The sequence below is a fragment of the Delphinus delphis genome, chromosome 7 (genome assembly GCF_949987515.2).
Source record: "Delphinus delphis chromosome 7, mDelDel1.2, whole genome shotgun sequence".
NCBI classification, from domain to species: domain Eukaryota; kingdom Metazoa; phylum Chordata; class Mammalia; order Artiodactyla; family Delphinidae; genus Delphinus; species Delphinus delphis.
The window spans coordinates 50,427,195-50,448,902 of NC_082689.1; the positions used below are offsets into that span (position 1 = coordinate 50,427,195).

Here is a 21,708-nt window from a genome sequence, read left to right on the forward strand (position 1 = left end):
AGACTTGCAAACTCTTCCTGCACCGCCCTCCCGCATTAGGAGTCTTTGCCCTCAGGTTCCCCCCTTCTCCAACCCCCCTCCGGTCCTCCTCCTCACGTGGGAGAATTTCATGCTTCTTTTAGCACCTTTTTGTAATCCAGGGGAGTTGACACCCCAGAGCTCCAACTACCTCAGCTGAATTCTACTTTTGTTTTTATTTCTTCCTCGCTTCCTCTTGTTTCCTCTCATCTGATTCATCTGCGAAGTCCGATGCTTCTGCCAGAGGGAGCGAGGAATAAATAGATGCTGCGGCCCCAGAAGGCTTAGACGTCGGGAAAGAGCAGCCAGAGCTGCAGGAGCGGCAGGGGCGGCGGCGGCTGGAGCTCGGCGAAGCTCGTGGTACCCCATTGGGGGAATTTGATCCAAGGAAGCTGTGAGATTGCCGGGGGAGGAGAAGCTCCCAGATCATTGTGTCCACTTCCAGGGGGGAGGAGGAGACGGCGGAGCGGGCCTCTTGGCGTCCTCGGCACTGCTGCACCCTGCCCCGTCCCGCCGGGATCATGGTCTGCGGCAGCCCGGGAGGGATGCTGCTGCTGCGGGCCGGGCTGCTCGCCCTGGCTGCCCTCTGCCTGCTCCGCGTGCCCGGAGCGCGGGCGGCAGCCTGTGAGCCCGTCCGCATCCCCCTGTGCAAGTCCCTGCCCTGGAACATGACCAAGATGCCCAACCACCTGCACCACAGCACCCAGGCCAACGCCATCCTGGCCATCGAGCAGTTCGAAGGTCTGCTGGGCACCCACTGCAGCCCGGATCTGCTCTTCTTCCTCTGCGCCATGTACGCGCCCATCTGCACCATTGACTTCCAGCACGAGCCCATCAAGCCCTGCAAGTCTGTGTGCGAGCGGGCCCGGCAGGGCTGTGAGCCCATCCTCATCAAATACCGCCACTCGTGGCCGGAAAGCCTGGCCTGTGAGGAGCTGCCGGTTTATGACCGCGGCGTGTGCATCTCTCCCGAGGCCATCGTCACTGCAGACGGAGCCGGTGAGTCCTGACACTGCATAACCTGCGGCGCACCCCCTCCCCCCCGCCCAAGCGCGTCCTCCAGCCGCTTACTTCTTGGAGTCCTTGTTACTCGCCTTTACTCTCTGATTTCTGTCTTTTCTCTTTGGATCACCTCTCTTAATGTCTCTCTTAATTGCTGCTCTGTCGAGCACCATGCCTTTTTTTCTCTCACCTCATCACCCTTCCAACGGATGCACTCTATTTCAATAGGCGATCTGTATTTCTAAAACACTCAGTTCCCTCCACTTCCATTACACTTCTCAACACTGCCCCTTCGCTTCTTCTTTACGTGTCCAAGTAACCACATCTCCTATAGTGATGCTTTTTTCTTACTTTCTTAATTTGTTTAGAATCACTTAACTTTCTTGCCTGATTCTCTTGCATTCTCAGTCATCAGTTTTCTATATTCCTCGTGTTTAGCTACTTGTCAAGATTGTATGGTGAAAACAGAGAACTGAAAAACTGTTTTCTTCTAATCGTTAAAAATGCCAAGATAGTTCCAATAACCTTACTCCAACCCACAGATGTTAGTGGTATGTGTTTGCTCAACATCCAGTTTGAGCAATTACCTTCACCTTAAATTTCCCCCTCCTTTCAATGAGATAAATTGTCCTTCCATTCCAGACTGAAATAGCTGGGAAACATTGCCATCCACTGCTAATTAGCTCCTGAGACTTCCTGCAGCCACAGAGCTGGCGGAGTGAAATTGCTGGGCTCCTTTCACATTCCCACATGCCTTCAAGTCATTTTGTAAATGACATATGGATGAAAGGAGTTATATTTAAGGCGTGTTATCATCATACACTCATGTAATGTTATTTTTAATCTGACCCCTTATCCCACTCTTAAGCTCTGCAACTAATTTGTCTTTGATACTTTATTTTATGCCCTTTCTCTGTGTGCATCAACCACCGGTTCATTTCATTTCATTTCTTTCCCTACTGTAAAACTTTATTACAGTTCTACAGTAAATGGAATCGATCACAAGTTGTTTTCTCACTAGTGTTTGGTCTAATTAGGGAAGTCATAACTCTTAAGACTCCAGCTAAATCTAGTTCATTATAGTCTGTTTAATTCTAACTCAAAATCATTCCTACCAATTACCCCAAACGCGAAAATTTCACCCTTCATATACTTTAAATATAAACCCAATCTTTTATGATTGGTCCTCTTTCACACCCTCCCCAGATCAACTCTGCCCTTAGATGTGATGTCTTTATACCTCCTTCTCTGTTCATTTCTGGGGCATCAACTTTTTCTTCTGCCTCTCAACTTGCTCAGCCTAAGCTCATGTCCTTAGTCCGTTTCTAGGTAAAATAGTTCTTGGTGGTCTGGGAATTGATTTGGAAAAATTGCATTCTGTGCACACTGACCCACTTAACATACAGTGAGTGGGGAGGGGAAAAGTACTTGTACAAAACCAAACTGAACAGAAAGATTTCAAGAGCTTTTTGATGGTCACCTCAGTTTATCACCTTTGACTACCCTTATAGTCGTCTTGATTTTAATGACGAACCAACAACTGGTTGTTTAAAATAATCAAAAAGAAATGTATTTCTTATTAATCTTTGGTCTAAAAGAGCACTCTTGAGCTTTTGTACTCATTAACGTTACAGGCTGTGCAGACACTGGGAGAGCTCAGTTGCTGCCCTGGTCTGCCAGACGCTTAGATTAGTTAAATGCTGATGCTCTTCTCAGGCCAAGGGCTAGGAATGAGGTGGCCGTGGTTCACACTGAAATGCATTCCTCCTCTTGCTCTGAAACCTCTCTTAGAGATGCACCTCAAATGAGAGAGGTTTGGCAAGGTTAATGGCTCTCAAAAGCCATGGTCAATATGAATGGAAAGCAGTTTCCTTAAGTGTCCCTTAAGTTACCTATCATCAGACCAAATGTAGAACAATTGCCTCATTGAAGCCCTCAAATAGGACATGCATGGAAACAATTTGTCAGTCCATGGAACCTGATTGCTAAGCTGCTTTCAAATGCCATAATGTGCTTTGCTGACAGCATCCTTGCTAGAAAAAGAAGTAGGGGTAGGTGGCAGTTGGAACTGTATTTTAGTGATGTTCTCCCTTCCCTTTCCCTTTACCATAACCCTCAGTGTGAATCAGAGACTGTGGCAGGAGGGAGCTGAAGGGGAGGTGGGGAAGGGGAATGGAATGGTGGATTCCAAGGCCAGCTTGCTGAAAATTACACTCCCTATCCTGGGTCAAACTGTCAGGCACCTGGAATTACTTAGGAACTACCACATGTGGCCAGTTTAATTTACGATGCAATATACTCCTTGGTTCAGTGGGATATGGTAGTTCACAAAGCAGGGTTTTTTTTTTTTCCTTCCTCTAGGTATAAACACAGTTCCTATGTCTTATGCTTAGAATCTAGCAGAATATAAAAATGAGGTCTCCCTGAATAAAATGGAACCACCTTTTACTTTCCTTCAATGTCAAGAGGATTTTCAAATCATACCATTCACTCAGATCTGTTCCCTTGTAGTACATTATGACTCCACCAACAAGTTTAAGGACATTTTACAAAGCAAAATCTTATTGAAATGAAATATTGCTTCAAACTACTTTTTGTTTTGAAATATTAGGGGCAAACATAATTTTATAAAGAAAAGATCGTATCTTCCTGATTATTACTAAGAAATTCACATGAAGTTTATTCTTTTTCCACATTTTATATTTACTAGAGAGTTGAGACTGCATGTACACCTGCTTTATCTGAGAATTCGGTTCAATTTAGTCATTCAGCCAGTTAATTAAGACATTAGTCAAATCTTTAATATTGTATAGTGAGTAAAGGGTATGTGCTTGGAATGGGGCAGACTAGGTAGGTATTGCATCTTGACTCTGGCCCCATACCAACTGTTACTATAGGGAAATGATATAACCTCTCCAATTCAAAGTTTTCTAATCTGTAACATGGGGACGTACTGCCTACATCCCATGGACATCTGGTACATAGTAGGTCTTCAACAAATTGCTGCTGTTGCTATTGCTATTTTACCATTATTATCATTGTTATTCAAATTGATTTTTTGTTTGTTTTTTTGGACAAACATGGTCTGTTGGTAAATGCAGATACGGCCTAGATCTTTATCAGTTCAACTCTGGGAAACAAGCTTCACACTGAGAACTAACTGGGAAAGCAGATCTTATTTCTCCTGAATATAAACTTGGTATTTCATTGTACAGAAATGGACCTGGACCTCAGGCTCAAGAACAAATCCCTTTGGGAGCAATAGGTGTAAAGAATGAGTCTGATGGATGTCTGTTAGTTACAAATAGTTTATCTCAGAAATGTAGACGTTGAGTGTTTAAGAAAATTTATGGTATGATAGTTAACTGGTGTTTATACAGCCTCCTGGTTTGCCATGCCAAGGGCTTTATAATCGCTCCTCAGTCATTGCTGCTTTTTGTTGTCACCCCAGCTCTTGCCCAGCACATTTCTCCCAGCCCTCTCTCGCCTGGCAGAGCTGTGCCAACTTTCACATGCATGCACTGCTGTTTAATCATTTCTCCACTTTCTGGGGAACAGGCAGCCTTTTCTTTAGCCCTGTTCTACAAATATTTGAGGGGCCAAATACCAAGAAGGGAGAATTATTTAGTGTGATATGAGGAGGAAAATGGAATGGAAAGGAGAAATGGACATTTTAGATCAAGACTAGAGAGAAAACATGATTCTAAAGCTTCTTCATAATGTAAAATATCGAAAGGCACTCTGGATGGGGTAGAGAAGAGAATTTTAGAATGCGATGATATTAAATTCTATTTATAGCTAACACAATTATCAGTGGTAATGGAATCTCATGTAGTTTCCAAATTGTATTTCAATAATTCACTTTTATCTCGTTCCCACAAAATTCTAAATAGTTGTTTGCTATAAATAGAAAAAATGACTAAGTTATATTTGTCCTTTCTCCTCCTACTAGGTGTATCAAAAGAGGAGACCAAGAACCACCATACAGAGTTTTAAATGATTAAGAATTGGCTATATATCCTCAGTTTAAAGAACACCAGTTTTAAAGTTATGGGCCCTTAGTTGGAATCCCAGATTTGCCATTAATGTTGTACCTTGAGCAAGTCATTTGACTTTAACATTGAGATTGTGAAGAACAAAAAGAAATATTCATGTGAAGTGAATGATAAATGGTAAATCAACATTAATGTGATTGGGAAGAGGACGTGTCATTCTCAGAACAGGAATCATTAGCGGCCACGGAATAAGAACTAACAACACCTAGTATGTTCCAGGTGCTGTTCTAAGTGGGCAGTGCATAGTAATTTATTTAATTCTCGTAATAACTGCACGGTAGGTATAATACTATTACTCTTATCTGCACAGAGGGAAGCTGAAGCATCTAGAGAAGTTAAGTGCACCAAGTCCATAAAGCTATTAATAGAAAGAAGATTCAAACCAGGACCTATTTTAAGCTATATTTCCTCTCTTATGAAGAAATAGGTGATACTAACTGTACAGAGAATCTGTGTCTTTCAACCATCAGATTTCAGTTAAAGGAACAAGTTTTCTTCATTGCATTTCAAAAGCCCATTTATATATGGCCTAAGAGAATAGAAGACAGTCCTGGACAATGGATTCCAAGAGATAAGAGACAAGTACTTCTCTGCACTTCTGAGACAGCAGAAGACATACATTCCAGACTCTCCTGTCTAACCCTGAGCCCCTCAGTCTCTGCAGGCCCCAGAGTGAACTCATTATCTCCTTACCTTCATATGACTATTCTCTTCTAGTATTTTCTATATTGTTAAGAGGCACCGCCACACCCATACTCCAGGCCTGGGAGTCAGCTTTGCTTCCACTCTTTTCTTTATCCCCCACATTCAATAGGTATCAAGTGCTATTAGATCTACTCTGAATCCAGTTCCCTCCCCTTCTTCCCTAATGGTACTTTCTTTGTTTTGGCCTCACCATTTCTTCCATGCATTATGGAGCTAGAATGATAATTGGCTTGCTGACCTCCAGTATGATGCCTCCCTATTCCAACAGGGTGATCTTTCTGAAGTACAAATCTGTTGTTTAAAATCCTTTGATATCTGCCTCTAGTCTTCATGATTTCATGCCTTCTTACCTCTCTAGTTTCCTTTCTCTCTGCTTACACCACTCTATTAGCCCCACTGGAAGACTTGCAGGTCCTTTGATGAGTCCTGTGGTTTCTCACCCCAGACCTTTGCATGTGCTATTCTCTATTTGGAAAACCCTCCTTTCCTTCTCCAGCTCTTTTTTAGAACTCTTCTCCTGGAAACCTATATGACCCCTACCTGAAATCCTTGGGGCATTAAAACCTACTACTAATACCCACTATTTTAATTTAGGATAATTTTGTTAGAATCCCTAAGTTTAACTTTCTGAAAACATTGTTTTGGATTATTTATGATCAGAAAACTTTGGTTTTCTCTCTTATAATTCTAACAACTGTTGTCTAAGCACTTTAAAAAGTGTAGAAACATTTTCCTATGAATAAGAGTAAAAGAAGAAAACCAAGCTCCCAGTTTCAGCTGCTTCAAAGGGGTTTTCTTTTTCCAAGAGAAGAATTTTATCTTTCAGTTTTATTTCAACCTTTTGACATTAAGCAATTATTTTAAATGTGGATCAATATACTTTTTTAATTTACGGAGAGATCATCTTTGTATAAATCATATGCATATTATCACATGAATATTAGACTTATTCAAGAATAGAATTCATAGTATCTGACCTGAGTGGAACCAAACATTTTAGAATCAAGTCTTTGTTGCCTAATTATCTATATTTTTATTTGGTGACTGCCATCTTTCCTAGGATATAGCTTTTTTTCTTATTTTTTATTAATTTTTTTGGCCACACTGCAGGCTTGCGGGATCTCAGTTCCCCAACCAGGGATTGAACCCTAGCCACAGCAGTGAAAGCCCAGAATCCTAACAACTAGGCCACCAGGAAACTCCGTAGGATATACCTTTTAAAATACCAGCTAATGATTACTAAGCCTGGGAAAGTAATTCATTAGTTGTAATTTTGGGTGTTATTGTTCTAAAATGGTATTACCCCTCCTTGTTTAATTTATTCATGATATGACCTGTGAAGAAAAAGGACCGAGGAAGAACATTATTTTCTATTAGGATAAACAAAGGCATTAAACTCATTTAACATAAAGTGTTAATACAAATGTAAAATGCTCGTGTAAGTGTACTGAGTTGAAGTGTCAGTAAGAACATATAATTAGGCAGCATAGTGCTTTGCTGGGGCACTCAGTGTTATTCATTAGAGGCTGATTTCTAAACTAGAACAAAGAAGAACTTTACATAATTACCATTTTCATTACCATTTATCATTTTATCATTTTCTGGGATTTGGGGATCATGAAAGGAGTTGATAGCACATTCCAATTATTACTGTGTCTATTAATTGCACTGGCTTGAGTAGTCCCCTGGATGGTAGGTTTCCTTTATGCAAATGAACTGTTTAGTGTGCAGTTAACCCAGAGCACAAGAATGCTTTCTGCATGCTTTCCTTAAGTACTAAGAATTAAAATGTATGCCAGTGAAGTGTGATACATCTGTTTATTGAAGAGGTGTATTTAGTTCTTTTAGCCATCAAGAAATGTGTTGGGTGAATACCTAATATATTCATGGGCTTTAAAGCTACAGGAAGTTTTTGTGAAACTCAGAAACTTTGTTTATTAAATACTGAAATAGTATGCACAGTTGATGAAGATTCAAAAGAGTATATCAACTGTCAATCACATGAAAGAATACATTGTGTCCTTATTTGACCTACAAATGATAGAGTGTCAACCTCACAACACTAACAAGAATCAATTTCCTTGAGACACCTGGGTTCTTACCCAAATCAACTTGTGACTGAATTAGATTTTAATATGGGAATTCTTGAAATAATAATGAACATGTTATGATTCTTACTTTATTCTATCACCTCCTTTCAGATTTTCCTATGGATTCTAGTAATGGAAACTGTAGAGGGGCAAGCAGTGGTGAGTATATCACTATCTTCCTGGTTTTCTTTTGTGGTCAGATTAGTCTTGATGTTACCTAGATATTCAAATCTTATTTGGGGAAGTTTGTGTCTTATATTTGCAAAGTAAACAAATAAAAATATTTATTTGTATTAATTTTATTTTTTAAATTAACATGGTAAAATTTGATCTTTTGTTTTGGTGTATAGGTCTATGAATTTTAATGCATGTTTAGATTTGTGTAACTACCACCACAATCAGTATACGTAACAGTTCCATAACCTCAAAACAAACAAGAAAACCCCAGTTTCCTTGAGCTTCTCCCACCCTTAACCACTGGCAATCCCTGATCTGTTCTTCATTGCCATACTTTTGTCTTTTTGAGATTGCCATATGTGGGATGATAGAGTATGTAACCTTTGGACATTGGCTTCTTTCACACACAAAATGCCTTTGAGATTCATCTAAGTTTTTTTTTTTAATTTTTATTTATTTAATTTATTTATTTTTGGCTGCATTGGGTCCTTGTTGCTGCGCGTGGGCTTTCTCTAGTTGCGGCAAGTGGGGCTAACTCTTCATTGTGGTGCGCGGGCTTCTCATTGCGGTGGCTTCTCTTGTTGTGGAGCATGGGCTCTAGGCACATAGCCTTCAGTAGTTGTAGCACGTGGGATCAGTAGTTGTGGGTCGCGGGCTCTAGAGCACAGGCTCAGTAGTTGTGGCTTGAGGGCTTAGTTGCTCTGCGACATGTGGGATCTTCCCAGACCAGGGATCGAACCCGTGTCCCCTGCATTGGCAGGCAGATTCTTAACCACTGTGCCACCAGGGAAGCCCTCATCTAAGTTTTTGCATGTATCAATAGTCCATTCCATTTTGCTGCTGAATATTTTATTACTTGGATGTATTACCATTTGTTTATCCATTTATGTCTTGAAGGATATTTAGGGTGTTTCCACTTTTTGGCTATCATCGACCGAGCTGTTATAAACATTTGTGTATAGGTTTTTGTGTAAAGTAAGTTTTCATTTCTCTAGGGTAAATACCTAGGAATATGATTACTGGGCTAAATGATAAAGATATGTCTAACTTCATAAAAAACTGCCAAACTGTTTCCAAAATGACTGTTCAATTTTGCACTAGCAATACTTAAGAGTTCTAGGTGCTCTGCATCTATGAATGGCTTTAGTTGCATCCTGCAAATTTTGGTAGGTTTTACTTTGATTTTTCTTCAGTTCAGAATGTTTTATAATTTCCCTTGAGATTACCTTTGTGATTCATGCCTTACTTAGGATTGTGTTGTTAAATTTGGTGCTGTTTGGAGGTTTTTCTTTTCTTTTTATGCTATTAATTTTTTATTCTAATTCCATTATGGTCAAAGAATATAATTTGTATGATTTTAATCTTTTAAATTTGTTAAGATTTATTACATGACCCAGGATATGATCTATCCTGGTGAATGTTTCATGTGCACTTTGGAAATATATATTCTGGTGTTATTGGGTGGAATGTTCTTTAAATGTCAATTAGATTCATTGATTGATACTTTTTTTTAGTTCTTTTATATTCTTGCTGGTTTTCTATCTACTACATCTATCAATCACTGTGAGAGAAATGTTTAAGTCTCCAAATATTGTGGATTTTTCTGTTTCTTTTTTCAGTTCTGTCAGTTTTGTTCCATGAAGTCAAAGGTGATATTATTTGGTGTGTACACATTTAATATTTTTATGTCCTATTGGTGAATTGACCCTTTTCATGATGCAATGTTCCTCTTTATCTCTGGTAATTTTCTTTTTTCTAAAGTCTATTTTGTTTTATGATAATATAGCTACGCCAGTTTTCTTTTTTTTTTTTTTCCTCCAGTTTTCTTTTGATTAGTGTTTGCAAGGTGTATCTTTTTCTATCTTTTAACTTACCTACATCATTATGTTTTAAATTTCTTCTAGACATCATATAGTTGTTTTTTTTGTTGGTGCTGGTTTCTATCCATTCTGTCAACCTTTGTCTTTTGATTAGTATATTTAGATCATTTACATCTGCTGTAATTATTAATATCTTTGTATTCAGAGCCACTATTTTATTTGTTTTATGTTTGTTCCCTCTCTTTTTCATTCCTGTTTCCAATTTCCTAGCTTTCTCTTGGGTTATTTGAATGTATCTCTCTCTCATTCTCTCTGTCTCTCTGTCTCTCTCTCATGTGCACATGTGTACACACACACACAGACACACCCATGTATGTGTCTGTCTGATATATATATATATATATATCTTTCCATGAGACAATGTAATATTCTCTCTTTGAACCATTCATGTTTCTTTCAAACATTAAATATGTTTTAAACAGCTCAAGAGGAGAAAAATAGCCTACTGTATTTATACAGATGTTTATAATTTCTGTTGTTCTTCCTTCTTCCCTGATGTTCTAGTATCATTTCCCTTGTGTCTGAAGAACTTCCTTTATACTTCTTTTAGAGCAGTTCTGGTGGCAGCAGATTCTATCAGTTTTCCTTCATCTAAAAATGTCTTCATCTCATATTCATTCCTGAAGGATATTTTCATTGGATATAGAATTCTGGGTTGGCAGTTCATTCAGTCCTTAAGAAATGTTAGTTCATTTACTTCTGTCCTCAGTGTTTCTCATGGGAAATTGGTTGTCATTCAGATCGTTGTTCTCCTGTAAGTAATGCATCAGATTTCTCTGGTTGCTTTCAATAATGTTTTCTTTGTCTTTACTTTTTAGCAGTTTGATTACAGTATGTCTGGACATTGATTTCTTTGGGTTTATCCTGTTTAGGGTTAATTGAGCTTCTTGTATCTATAAGTTTATACCTTTTCTCAAATTTGGGAAGCTTTCAGCAATTATTTCTTCAAAAAATATTTTATACCACATTCTCTTCTACTTGTGAGTTGATGATGATATGAATTTTAGACCTTTTGGTATTTCCCACAGGTCCCAGAGGCTCTGTTCATTCCCTCCCAGCCTTCCTCTGTTCTTTACATTGGATAGTTTCTATCAGCCTGTCTTCAAGTTTACTGACTCCTGCCTTAGTCCTCTCCATTCTGCTGTTGAGCCCATCCAGTGAACTTTTAAATTTCCATTATTGTAATTTTCAAAATTAAGATTTCCTCTTGGTTCTTTATTATATCCTGAATTTCTTTGTTGAGACTTTCTATCTTTCCCTTCATTTCAAGGGTGTTCACCTTACTTTTTGGGGAATTTTTATAAAACTGCCTTAAAATCATGGGTGGATAATTTCAACATTTGTGTCATCTGATTGTCCCATACAGATTGAGATTTTCCTGGTTCTTCATGGGCAGAGTAATTTTTTATTAGATTCTGGACATTTTGAATATTATGTTCTAAGACTTTGGGTCCTTAAAATCATATGGGGAATGGTGATGTTTTTGTTCTAGCAGCAGTCTACCTAACTGGGTTAGGCTGCAAATTCTGACTAGTCTTCTGTGGGTTGTGATTTCAATATCAGTTCCACTTCCAAAGGCATTTGCAGTGCCTTTCAGATCTATCCCATGTGTACACTACTCAGTGGCCAGTGTGAGATCAGGGCTGTGATTTATACCATAGTCGAGTTTTCAAAGTCTATAGTGTACTGTTTAGTGTCAGAGTCACATATACCCAGGGGTGAGCCCAGCAGTTCATAAGCATTTTTATGGGATCATTTCCCAAGCTCCTCCTTCTCTGTGATTGCCTTAGTACTTTTCTGTTCCCTGGGGGCTCCCCCTTTTTGTCCTTTGGCCAGAAAGCTGGAGCTTTATTTATCCCACTGTGATATACTTCCTGTGACTTCTTCTGTATCAGGGGCCAAGTGGTGGAGGACAAAGCAATGGGGGTTTGTCCCAGTCTCTTGACACCACATGTCATCCAATCAGAAAGGAAGGTTCCCCTCCATCCGCATTTTAGGCTTCCAAGGACCTCCCTTGCAGCAGCTGTTGCTGCCACCACTGTCCCATGATTGCTTCAGAGATGGGGATAGAAGAGAATGGAGTGTTAGGAGACCATTTCTGACTTCCTGAGTCAGAACCAGGGGGCTTTTCCTGGAGGACTCTGCATGATACCTACTTGCTGGCTGTGTTGAAACCAGGCTGGGAGGTACCAGAGGTGGAAAGAATGATGAACCCACTATCAGTCTGATGGTACTGAGCTTCTCCTCAGACTTCCTGCTACTGTTTACTTTTCAGAGTCCTTAAGTAGCAACATCTTGCGTTCTGTTTGATAACTGTGTTCAGTGGGAGAGACATGATGGAGTCTACTTACTCCATCTTTCCATAAAATAAACCTTTAAGTGAAGTATGGCATACGTGCAGAAAAGGCACAAATCATAAGCATGCAGCCCAGTGCCTTTTCACAAAATAAACACTCGTATGTAACCACTGCACAGATCAAGATGTATACCATTACCAGCACTCCAGAAACACTTCCTTGTGCCTCTTCCAAACCACTACTTCCACCTTTTTTCCCAGAGGTAACCACTAGCAGAAATTCTAACAGCATAGATTAATTTTGCCTGATTTTCAATTTTTATGAATGGAATCCTAATATATATATAGTGTGTGTGCATGTGTGCGTGCGTGTGTGGGGCTTCCTTTGTTCTTCATTATGCTGTGTATAGCAGAACTTCTAAATTTTCATTGCTATATAGTTTTCTATCATGTGAGTATACCACACTTCATTTATTCATTCTAATGTTCCTGGACGTTTACATTGTTTCTAGTTTTGTTTTGTTTTTTTACTATGACTAATGCTGCATTTGTTTCTGCAGGAACAACTACAATTAGTTACTGTATGAAGTCTTTTTTACTTTCTGGAAATAGTAATGTGCACTGGTTTGGGTCTGTAGGTACTGCCTTGTAAGGTGTTTTATAGGTGGAAGTGGAATCTTTAGTAAGTTGTAAATAAATTTGAAACATCAATTTTCATTAGATTGGAAGAGTTTTCACTGTTGATTTCCACTGAATCTTATCAGAGTGACAAGTATTTGACATGAGGCAGTGTGCACCAAACAAACATTTATCTCTTAAAAAACACAAGTGAATTAAAATGATTTATTTAGAATTACGTTGTTACCTTTTTAATGTAATTGAGTGTTCTTATAGTGTCATGAAATTAGCTGGAAATCACTGGTGTCCAGTAGTGGTGCTGTTTTAAGGATCACTCCTGCTATTCACGTTTGCTGAAAACAAACAGAAAACCTCATTAGTATATAGTACAATTAGTGAGTCAAAATTTCAGGCCAAGCGCATGCATGTGCTATCAATTTGTCTAGAACTTATGGTTAGAATAATATAGCACTTCAGTGTGTGAAAGAGAGAAGACATTAATGACACTATACATTCATACACAAAGATAGTTCAATGTGTAAAACTACCTAGAATGAATACAGTGTTCCAGGGTTCAGTGTTTACTGTTTCTCTTTTATAAATGTTTTCCTGTCCCCTGGTATAATGGGAGTGATGAAAACAAATTAACAGGGAGGCAAAACCAAGCTCATTTGCTTGTGAAGGAACACACTGACATAGTCACATGTTCCAAAAGAAAAGAAAATTTGTTCACACTCAAAATTGTGTGCTTTGGAGTAATGTAACAGCTGAGGTTGATTATGATAAAGCAGGAAATGAGGAAGACACAAAAACATTGTAACCTTCATAACCCCCTCTTTCAAAAGTGTCAAGCTGTTTCTGTCTGGAATCTGGAAATGAAATTCTTTCTCTCCAGTTAATTTATCCTTTGCCTCAAAGGCTAACAGTCTTCTTTTTTGGGAGATAGTGACTATCTGAGCAGCTTCCAGTTTGTGAGTGTGTTTTGCTATTGTAAATCCACTATCATAATAAGGTGTACATTCTCTCTAGTTTCCATAACATGGAATATGGAGAAAAACAATTTTAGTTCTATTCTGCTGAGTCACTTCATCTGTCAAATCAACACAGAAAATTAAGGCAGGTATTCAAATGGTGCAATGAAAAGATATGTTGTTTATTAAAACAATTCTGAAGAAGAATCCCGCCCCCCCGCCTCAGTTTTCTACTTGGTGATGGTGACCAATTTATGAGCTTTTGTATTTGAAAAACACAAATTTCCCCAAAGAGGTGATATAGTTAGTAAATTCTGACACTAATTAACTGTGTAAGCATGACCAAATTACTTAACCTGTTATTCTGGGTCTGTTTTTTAAATATAAAATCAGATCATATTGACTGCTGAATTCTGATATATTTTCTTTAAAAAAAAATTTTTTTTAAGATTTTTTTTTTTGGTGTGGACCATTTTTAAAGTCTTTATTGAGTTTGTTACAATATTGCTTCTGTTTTACGTTTTGGTTTTCTGGCCAGGAGGTACATAGGATCCCAGCTCCCCGACCAGGGATCGAACCTGCACAGCCTGCATTGGAAGGCGAAGTCTTAACCACTGGACAGCCAGGGAAGTCCCATATCTGATATATTTTCAAATTAGGGAAACATGAGTAATATCTGCTGATGTTAAGTTGGGTACTCTCCCAGTTTTCACTAACACCTTCCTGACCCTTTTTCCAAGGTGCTTCTGAGAAATTCCTCTGAGCAGCTGAGTAACGTGATTCTTGATTGCCTGCACCTGCCAGGCCTGCCGTGGCAACGCCCCCCCACCCCTTTTATCGGGATGACCAATGCCTAGCTTGGGTAGTATAGACCCATTTTCTCTCTTTCCTTCTCCAAATTTATTTCCTCCCCTTTGGCTTCCTACTAATTTTGGGAAGGAGTCCAATTTTTTTTTTCCTTTGGTGCAAATGTATACTGACTATAGAGGCTGACTTCACTTGTGGCAACTTCTACCCTTTATTTGAAAATAAAATTAGGATAGATAAAAATCGTATTTTGTAATTATATAGTAGCTTACAAATATATGCTTTTTTCACTGCTTTCCAGTATTGGACACTTTTCTTTTTTGGCTGTGTTGGGTCTTTGTTGCTGCAAGTAGGCTTTCTCTAGTTGCGCTGGGGCTACTCTTCATTGTGGTGCACAGGCTTCTCATTGCGGTGGCTTCTCTTGTTGCAGAACACGGGCTCTAGGTAACAAGGGCTTCAGTAGTTGCAGTACGTGGGCTCAGTAGTTGTGGCACACGGGCCCTAGAGGGTGTGGGCTTCAGCAGTTGCGGTGTGTGGGCTCAGTAGTTGCCGTGCATAGGATCTAGGGCACGCAGGCTTCAGTAGTTGTGGCTCACGGGCTCTAGAGCGCAGGCTCAGTAGTTGTGGCGTATGGGCTTAGTTGCTCCATGGCATGTGGGATCTTCCCAGACCAGGAATCGAACCCGTGTCCCATGCATTGGCAGGCAGATTCTCAACCACGGCACCACCAAGGAAGTCCCTGGACACTTTTGATTAATACATATTCCTAAGTATTCTTCTCCCTGAGTTATTACCCAAATTGTCCTAGTTCTTTTCCTCCTGTCCGCCAGCCATGGGCATTCCCCAAGTTTCTGTGCTTGACCTCTGCTTCTTACAATGAGTTCTTCCTGTTGGAAGTCATTCAGCCACATAGGCCTAATTATCACTCTTGTGACAGTTCTGATCACTCTCGCGGGTAGAGTTCCACATTTCTCCTCCAGTAAACACTTCCACCTGGGCAGCCTATTTGTACTTCAAATACTACATTATTTAATAATTTTCTTTTCATTAAAAATTTACTCCTTGCAACTTTTGTTTTAGTATGTGGCACCATTGTTTTCCCAGATCCCCAGTACTGAAACTTCATAGTCCATCTACCAATAAACTTATTAGTCCATCCACCCACCTTTCATCAAAAAGTTAATGACCACCCCTTGTACCAGGCATACTTGATGCCAAGAACAGGGAGGGAGTGAAGGAGTGAACAGTTGACTGCACTATCCTTTTCTCCCACCTCTTTTCTGTGTGGTTGACATTGAGTGGATGCATGATGTTCTGAAAGACCCACTTTGCTTTTCTCTTAATTTACCTTTTTATTTTTTTAGCCATACTGAGTGGCTTGAGGGGTTCTTACTTCCCCGACTAGGGATTGAACCAGGGCCCTCGGCAGTGTGCTAACCACTGGACTGCCAGGGAATTCCCTCTTAATTGACCTCTTTTATATATCACAAAACTAACACTTCAGATCTCACAGGAGAAAACAGGCATATCACATTGGTTCTCTACATTTTGTATATCCTGAATGACTTGTGGATCCAGAAACCTTCTGAAAGACAGTTTATTTAAAAATTTCCTGTGACATAAATCCTAAAGGAATAAAACTAAATTTCCTTTTCATATTAATATAGTGTTAGTTCCCTCAATCTTAAGCAAGTCCCTTTTACAAAGTACAAATTACTATGAATTGAGATCTTTATTACAATGTTCGAGGTTTGTTTTTTGAGCTAAATTAAGCGAATGTTAGTTTTGCTTTTTAAAGCCTGATTATATTACCTGAGTTCACCAATCAACTTCACTGCCTTTTCCACATACTGCTCTAATCCAAAATAGAATCTAATATGATATTTTTGCCCAATGTATACGTTTAGGAAATAAATATTATTTTAAACATGTAATGAACAGCTGCTAAGTCATGACACTTTGTATGGAAAAATGAAAGGAATTCATATAAGTATGAATTTTTATGTCAATGGTACTTACAGTAAAATGCACAATTCTTAAGTCTATGGCACATTGACTTTTGACAAATGTATATACCCATGTAGCTATCACCCAGATCCAGATAAAGAACATATCCATCACCCCTGAGAATTCCCTTGTGCCGAGTCAATCACCTACCCCAGCATGGGGTGAGCATAGGTCTGATTTTTATTACCATAAATTAATGTTTGTTCTTCAGCTTCATGGAAGTGGAATCATACAGTACATACTCTTTTGTGACTGGCTGCTTTTCTTTTTGTATAATGCTTTTGAGATTTACCCATTTAGTTCTGTGTATCATTTTATTGTGAAATAGTATGCCTGTGTGTGAGCATAATACCAATATGATTTCTAAATTCTATTCTTTTTATACAGTTCCTCCCAAACTAAATGTAATCATCTAAATTAAGTTTCTATCTCTAGGAGAAAATTTAGCAAATTTTTATCCTCAAACTTATAGATCATTTTTTTGTTAGAAAATTATCTCTTCTGTTTCATAAACTGCTCTTGAATTTGCATAAGTATCTTCCTTCCAATCTTTTTGGTTTGCTTATATATTACTACTACTACTAGCTAACATCCAATGAGTGATTAAGTACCAGGCTCTGTGCCAAATTCTTTATGTGAATTACTCTTTAAATTCTTACAATAACCCTCTGAGGTAGCCAGCATTAGTGTAGAAATGGGTTTTGTAACTTGCCCAAGGCCACATACATAGGAAGGGACAGAGATGGGATTTAAACTCATGTGCCCTTAATTTTGCCATACTCTTTAGCACTAACGTTTATTAGAATGGCCACATACATGATCATTTTGGCTCGCTAAGTTTGATCCTTCAAATTTTGGATGTGTACATAATAGTTCAAATGGACTTCCTACATCAGGAAAGAAATTAGCTTGGTGTACCTGAATCAAAATAGCAGAGTCAGGCACTACTGAAAAAATTCTGATCGCTTTGCTTACTTTTGGTAGGCACCGCAGTTCTGTAGGTGACAAGGAGCCTTGGGAAAATATTGCTTATCTTAATCATTAAATGGTCTTTACAAATGAGGGATTAAGATTCCCAGTGAATCTTGCACAAAAATAAGTCTGACATTTATGGTCTGTGGTGTGCTAGGTACTGTGAAAGGTATTTTATGTGTATTATCTCATTTAATTCTCTCAGTTATTCTGCAAGATACCACCTTTTAGATATTAAAAGTTACAAAAATAGTAAGAGATGGAGCCTACATTCAAACGCAGCTGTGTCTCACAATAAAAGTCCATCCTTTTATAACCATGGTGTTTCCTGGACTCTGCCTCAGTGGTATAGATCTTCTTAGTGGTACAGATCAACATGGTTCCTGATTCTGTAAGAGATGCATTGTTGTTCTTTTTAAAATTTTTCCTTCATTATTGAGATCAGGACATTAGGGTTCTGTTTTTTTGTTTGTTTTAGTTTTTTTTTCTTACTGCACCAGGAATAATAATATCCTCTAGATTTTCAATACAGTGTCCATTTCATGACTTGTAATTTTGGGAAGAGGGAAGGTGGTCCTAGGGGTGGAATCTAGGGATGTATCACCATCTCTTTTTTTCTAGAAGGGTAGTGAAGCTGACTTCCAGAAGGCCAAATGATACATTGCCCACCCTGCACTAAGCTCTATCTGTACATGTTCCATCATGGCACCCATCCCTGTTGCCATTTTGATGACTTTGATGATAAAGTAGATCATCCGTCTAGTGCATTGACTCCTTCACTTCACTAACCTGTTTGTTCTACCCCAGCCATCCACTTCCATGGGCACATTCTGTACCTTGCCATCTAGCAGTGATGCCAGCTCTGTAATCTTACTTTCAAGTATCCACTTCTTTGCCTACCATCTCTTTTCATTCCAGCAGATTTGCTTTAGTATCATCACTGCTAAAATGTTACTCCACTGGGACTACCTATTCATCATATACTGCTTACTATTATTGTTCAACCCTAACCTCCTTGTTTACCTGAGATTTCACAGTCTATTGTAATAATCATTCCCTTGAAAATACCCTCAATTCCCTTGCGTATCTTTTCTTCTGCCTTAGTCACCTGGCAAATTCTCAACTCCTGATGCTGGAGAAGATTACTTGGCTAGGGTGACTGGTTTTACTTTAAGTTCAAGACAAAATTCAAATACATGATTAACATTGCTTAGCAACCCTACCTTGTTTCTCTGGAAAGTTTGCCTTTCCACTCAATAAAATAACTGGGTTTTTTGTTTGTTTTTTTGTGGTACGCGGGCCTCTCACTGCTGTGGCCTCTCCCGTTGCGGAGCACAGGATCCGGATGCTCAGGCTCAGTGGCCTTGAGCTCAGGGGCCCAGCCGCTCCGCGGTATGTGGGATCCTCCCGCACCGGGGCATGAACCCGTGTCCCCTGCATCGGCAGGCGGACTCTCAACCACTGCACCACCCGGGAAGCCCAAAATAACTCTTTTATACTTTCTCTTCTCTCCTTACTCTTCCATACCCTGCTTCTCTTAGCCTCTCATTCCCTGCAGCTGATGACTTCATCCTTCAGTGAGAAAGTAAACGCCAACAGAGGGAACTCTCATCATCCCAGCAACAGATTTAGAAGCTGTCAACATCAGTACCCCTCTCTCCTTTCTCTTCTTGTGCAGTGGATAGAGTGTCCCTCTGGCTTACACCCATGTTTTCCTTGCCAACTAAAAATTTTTTTTGGCCCCCCGGCATGCGCAATCTTAGTTCCCCAAGATCAAACCCACGCCCCCTGCAGTGGAAGCGCAGAGTCTTAACCACTGGGCTGCCAGGGAAGTCCCCTTGCCAACTGAATTTAATGGACCCCTTTCTCTCTTAAGTCATCTGAGCTTTGAGGGAGCTCTCCTCAAAGAGAGCTCTCCTTTTCTCTTGAAACACCATCTTCTTTCAGCTTTTTGACTCTATACTCTCCTGTATTTCTTCCCCATCTTTGGATGTGCCTTCTCAGTCTCCTTTATGGTCTTCTTCTTCACTATCTTATGTATAAAGATGTAGTTCCTGCCTGGATAGCTACAGCTGATCTTTCAGGTTTCAAGCTTTAATGTCATTTCCTCAGAGGACTTTGAAGACCAGACTAGTTTAGGTCATCAAATTGTATGTTCTCACTGCACATTGTACTTTTCTTTCATAGGATGTATTACATATGAAAATAAATTATTTCATGTGTAATTATTTGTTCAATGTCTGTATCCTATTCTGAATTGTCTGTATTGCTCATCAGGTGTCCTACATGCCTGGCACAGAGTTTGGCGTGTAATAGACACCCAATAAATATTTGTAGAATGAATGAATTAATATGTAAGTGACTCAAAGGCTTCAACAAATGTTAGTTCTCTTTTCCTTTTCCATCTTATATTTAGAGAAGCATAGCTATCCCAGGGTTGTAGAGTCAGAAAACGCTATTTCTATAGAAGAAAGACAATTTTATGGTGTGATGGACATTGACATATGTTTAAAATTACTCAAACCTGGTTCATGGACACCATTTATAGGCAATTGAAAATATAGATCTGGATCTCAGTAAAGAAGTCATAGTTAAGGATCATAACATTTTATTTTTTACATCTGTTTTAAAAATTGTTGTGGTCTGCTCCTATGTGTCTTAAAATGGAGCGAAGGTGGACAAGTGGGCTTTCAGGGTCAAATATAAAACATAGTTCATTTGGTGCAAATTAAAATTATTTAAACTCTGATCTGATTAGAGTCCGTCTTGAAAGAGTTATAATAGAAATTGTAATGCAAATAGAATTGTATTTTCTTTTTGAAAATAAATCTTGAGCACAGATCTAAGGCCTTTTCCTTAAAAAAAGCAGAAAAGTACTCACTAACAGATGGTAGTATTCCAAAGTCATGGTACATGAAAGGTTATAGGGGTTTTGGAATCTGCCAAAGTTAATTATAGTCTTACAGCTCTGGAGAAGACCCAACAGAAGTCAATTTCAAACAAAGGTCAGGGTTAGTTAGAAAGTCATATCACACTTAAGCTTGAACTCAAACAAGGTTGCCTTAAATAGTTAAGGTCCGGTGAGTATCAAATTTCATAATTGTCAGGTACTTATAATTTTTAGACTTGTAAAATCATGGAACCCTTTAAAAAAGACTATTGTCTTTATGTATTTTCAATAAATGAGCTGATTCTTTTTTTATGTGTAAAAAAATGAATGAAGAAGGATGTGATGACTTCCCACTCAGAACTGTTTCTCAGAAGCCCCAGTGTTGAGACAGGGAAGCTGTTCCTGGCTCAGGCACTGCGGTGCACCATAGGGCAGCTCCCCTGAATTGCAGACCAGGTTCTGTGCAGCACTGGGCATGTTAATTTCACAAACTCCTATGTGTTCTAGGGTGGTAAACTCATGTTCATACTAGGATAATAAACAGTTTTCAGTTTCATTAGCAGAGGAGTAGGAGACCTTGGATTCTAGAAGAGTAGCTGAGAGAATCTAACTAGAGAATATGAGGGAAAGCTGCCCAAGACAGTTTCCTGGTTGTGCTCCACAGATGCTTGTGAGATATAGGATTGCATGTTGTCCTGTGATTCAGGTTATATTTAATTCTAGACTTCGAGGTGAATGAATTGCTAATATTAAAACTTTCCCCACGCTAGAAGAACTCCTTGTCACTTCTTTACTGTGTCACAGCCAACTCCTTTAAATTTTGCCGTATTTTTTCCTTAGATAAGAGCACCAAGGCAGTTCCTTTACATGTTTTTCTTCTTAACAGTGGGATGCAAGCAAATCAATATCTAGTGGTCTTTTGTGCAAAGCTCAGTAAAATAATAGACCTGTGCCATTGGCAAGCTGGAGGAGGGACACTAGTGGCAAAATTATTGGTGAATTAAAGTAGGTATGATGATAATGCTACTGGCCCAATAAAAAGTCTGAGAAATCAACTATTGGTAGCAAAATAAAAAGAAGCTGTTGCAGTCTGATTGAGGGTGGCTGGTACAAAAAAATGTAGTAAATAATGCATGCAGTGTATTCCTCTATGATTTTTTTTTTTTTGGTCATTTCCCAGTTCTTGGGCTTTTGGAGACATATATGTAGATGTGGGTAGA

General features: G+C 39.1%; 1 protein-coding gene across 1 annotated transcript in view; it reads left to right on the forward strand.

Annotated features, from left to right (window-relative positions):
* Positions 1–222: 222 nt before the first annotated feature.
* Positions 223–21,708, forward strand: part of FRZB (frizzled related protein) — a 33,845-nt gene continuing 12,359 nt past the window's right edge. Inside the window, exons 1-2 of the mRNA XM_060015622.1 lie at positions 223–1,017; positions 7,982–8,029. Of these exons, the coding sequence (XP_059871605.1) occupies positions 540–1,017; positions 7,982–8,029 (526 nt within the window). The 5' untranslated portion in view covers positions 223–539. The remainder of the gene's footprint in view (positions 1,018–7,981; positions 8,030–21,708) is intronic.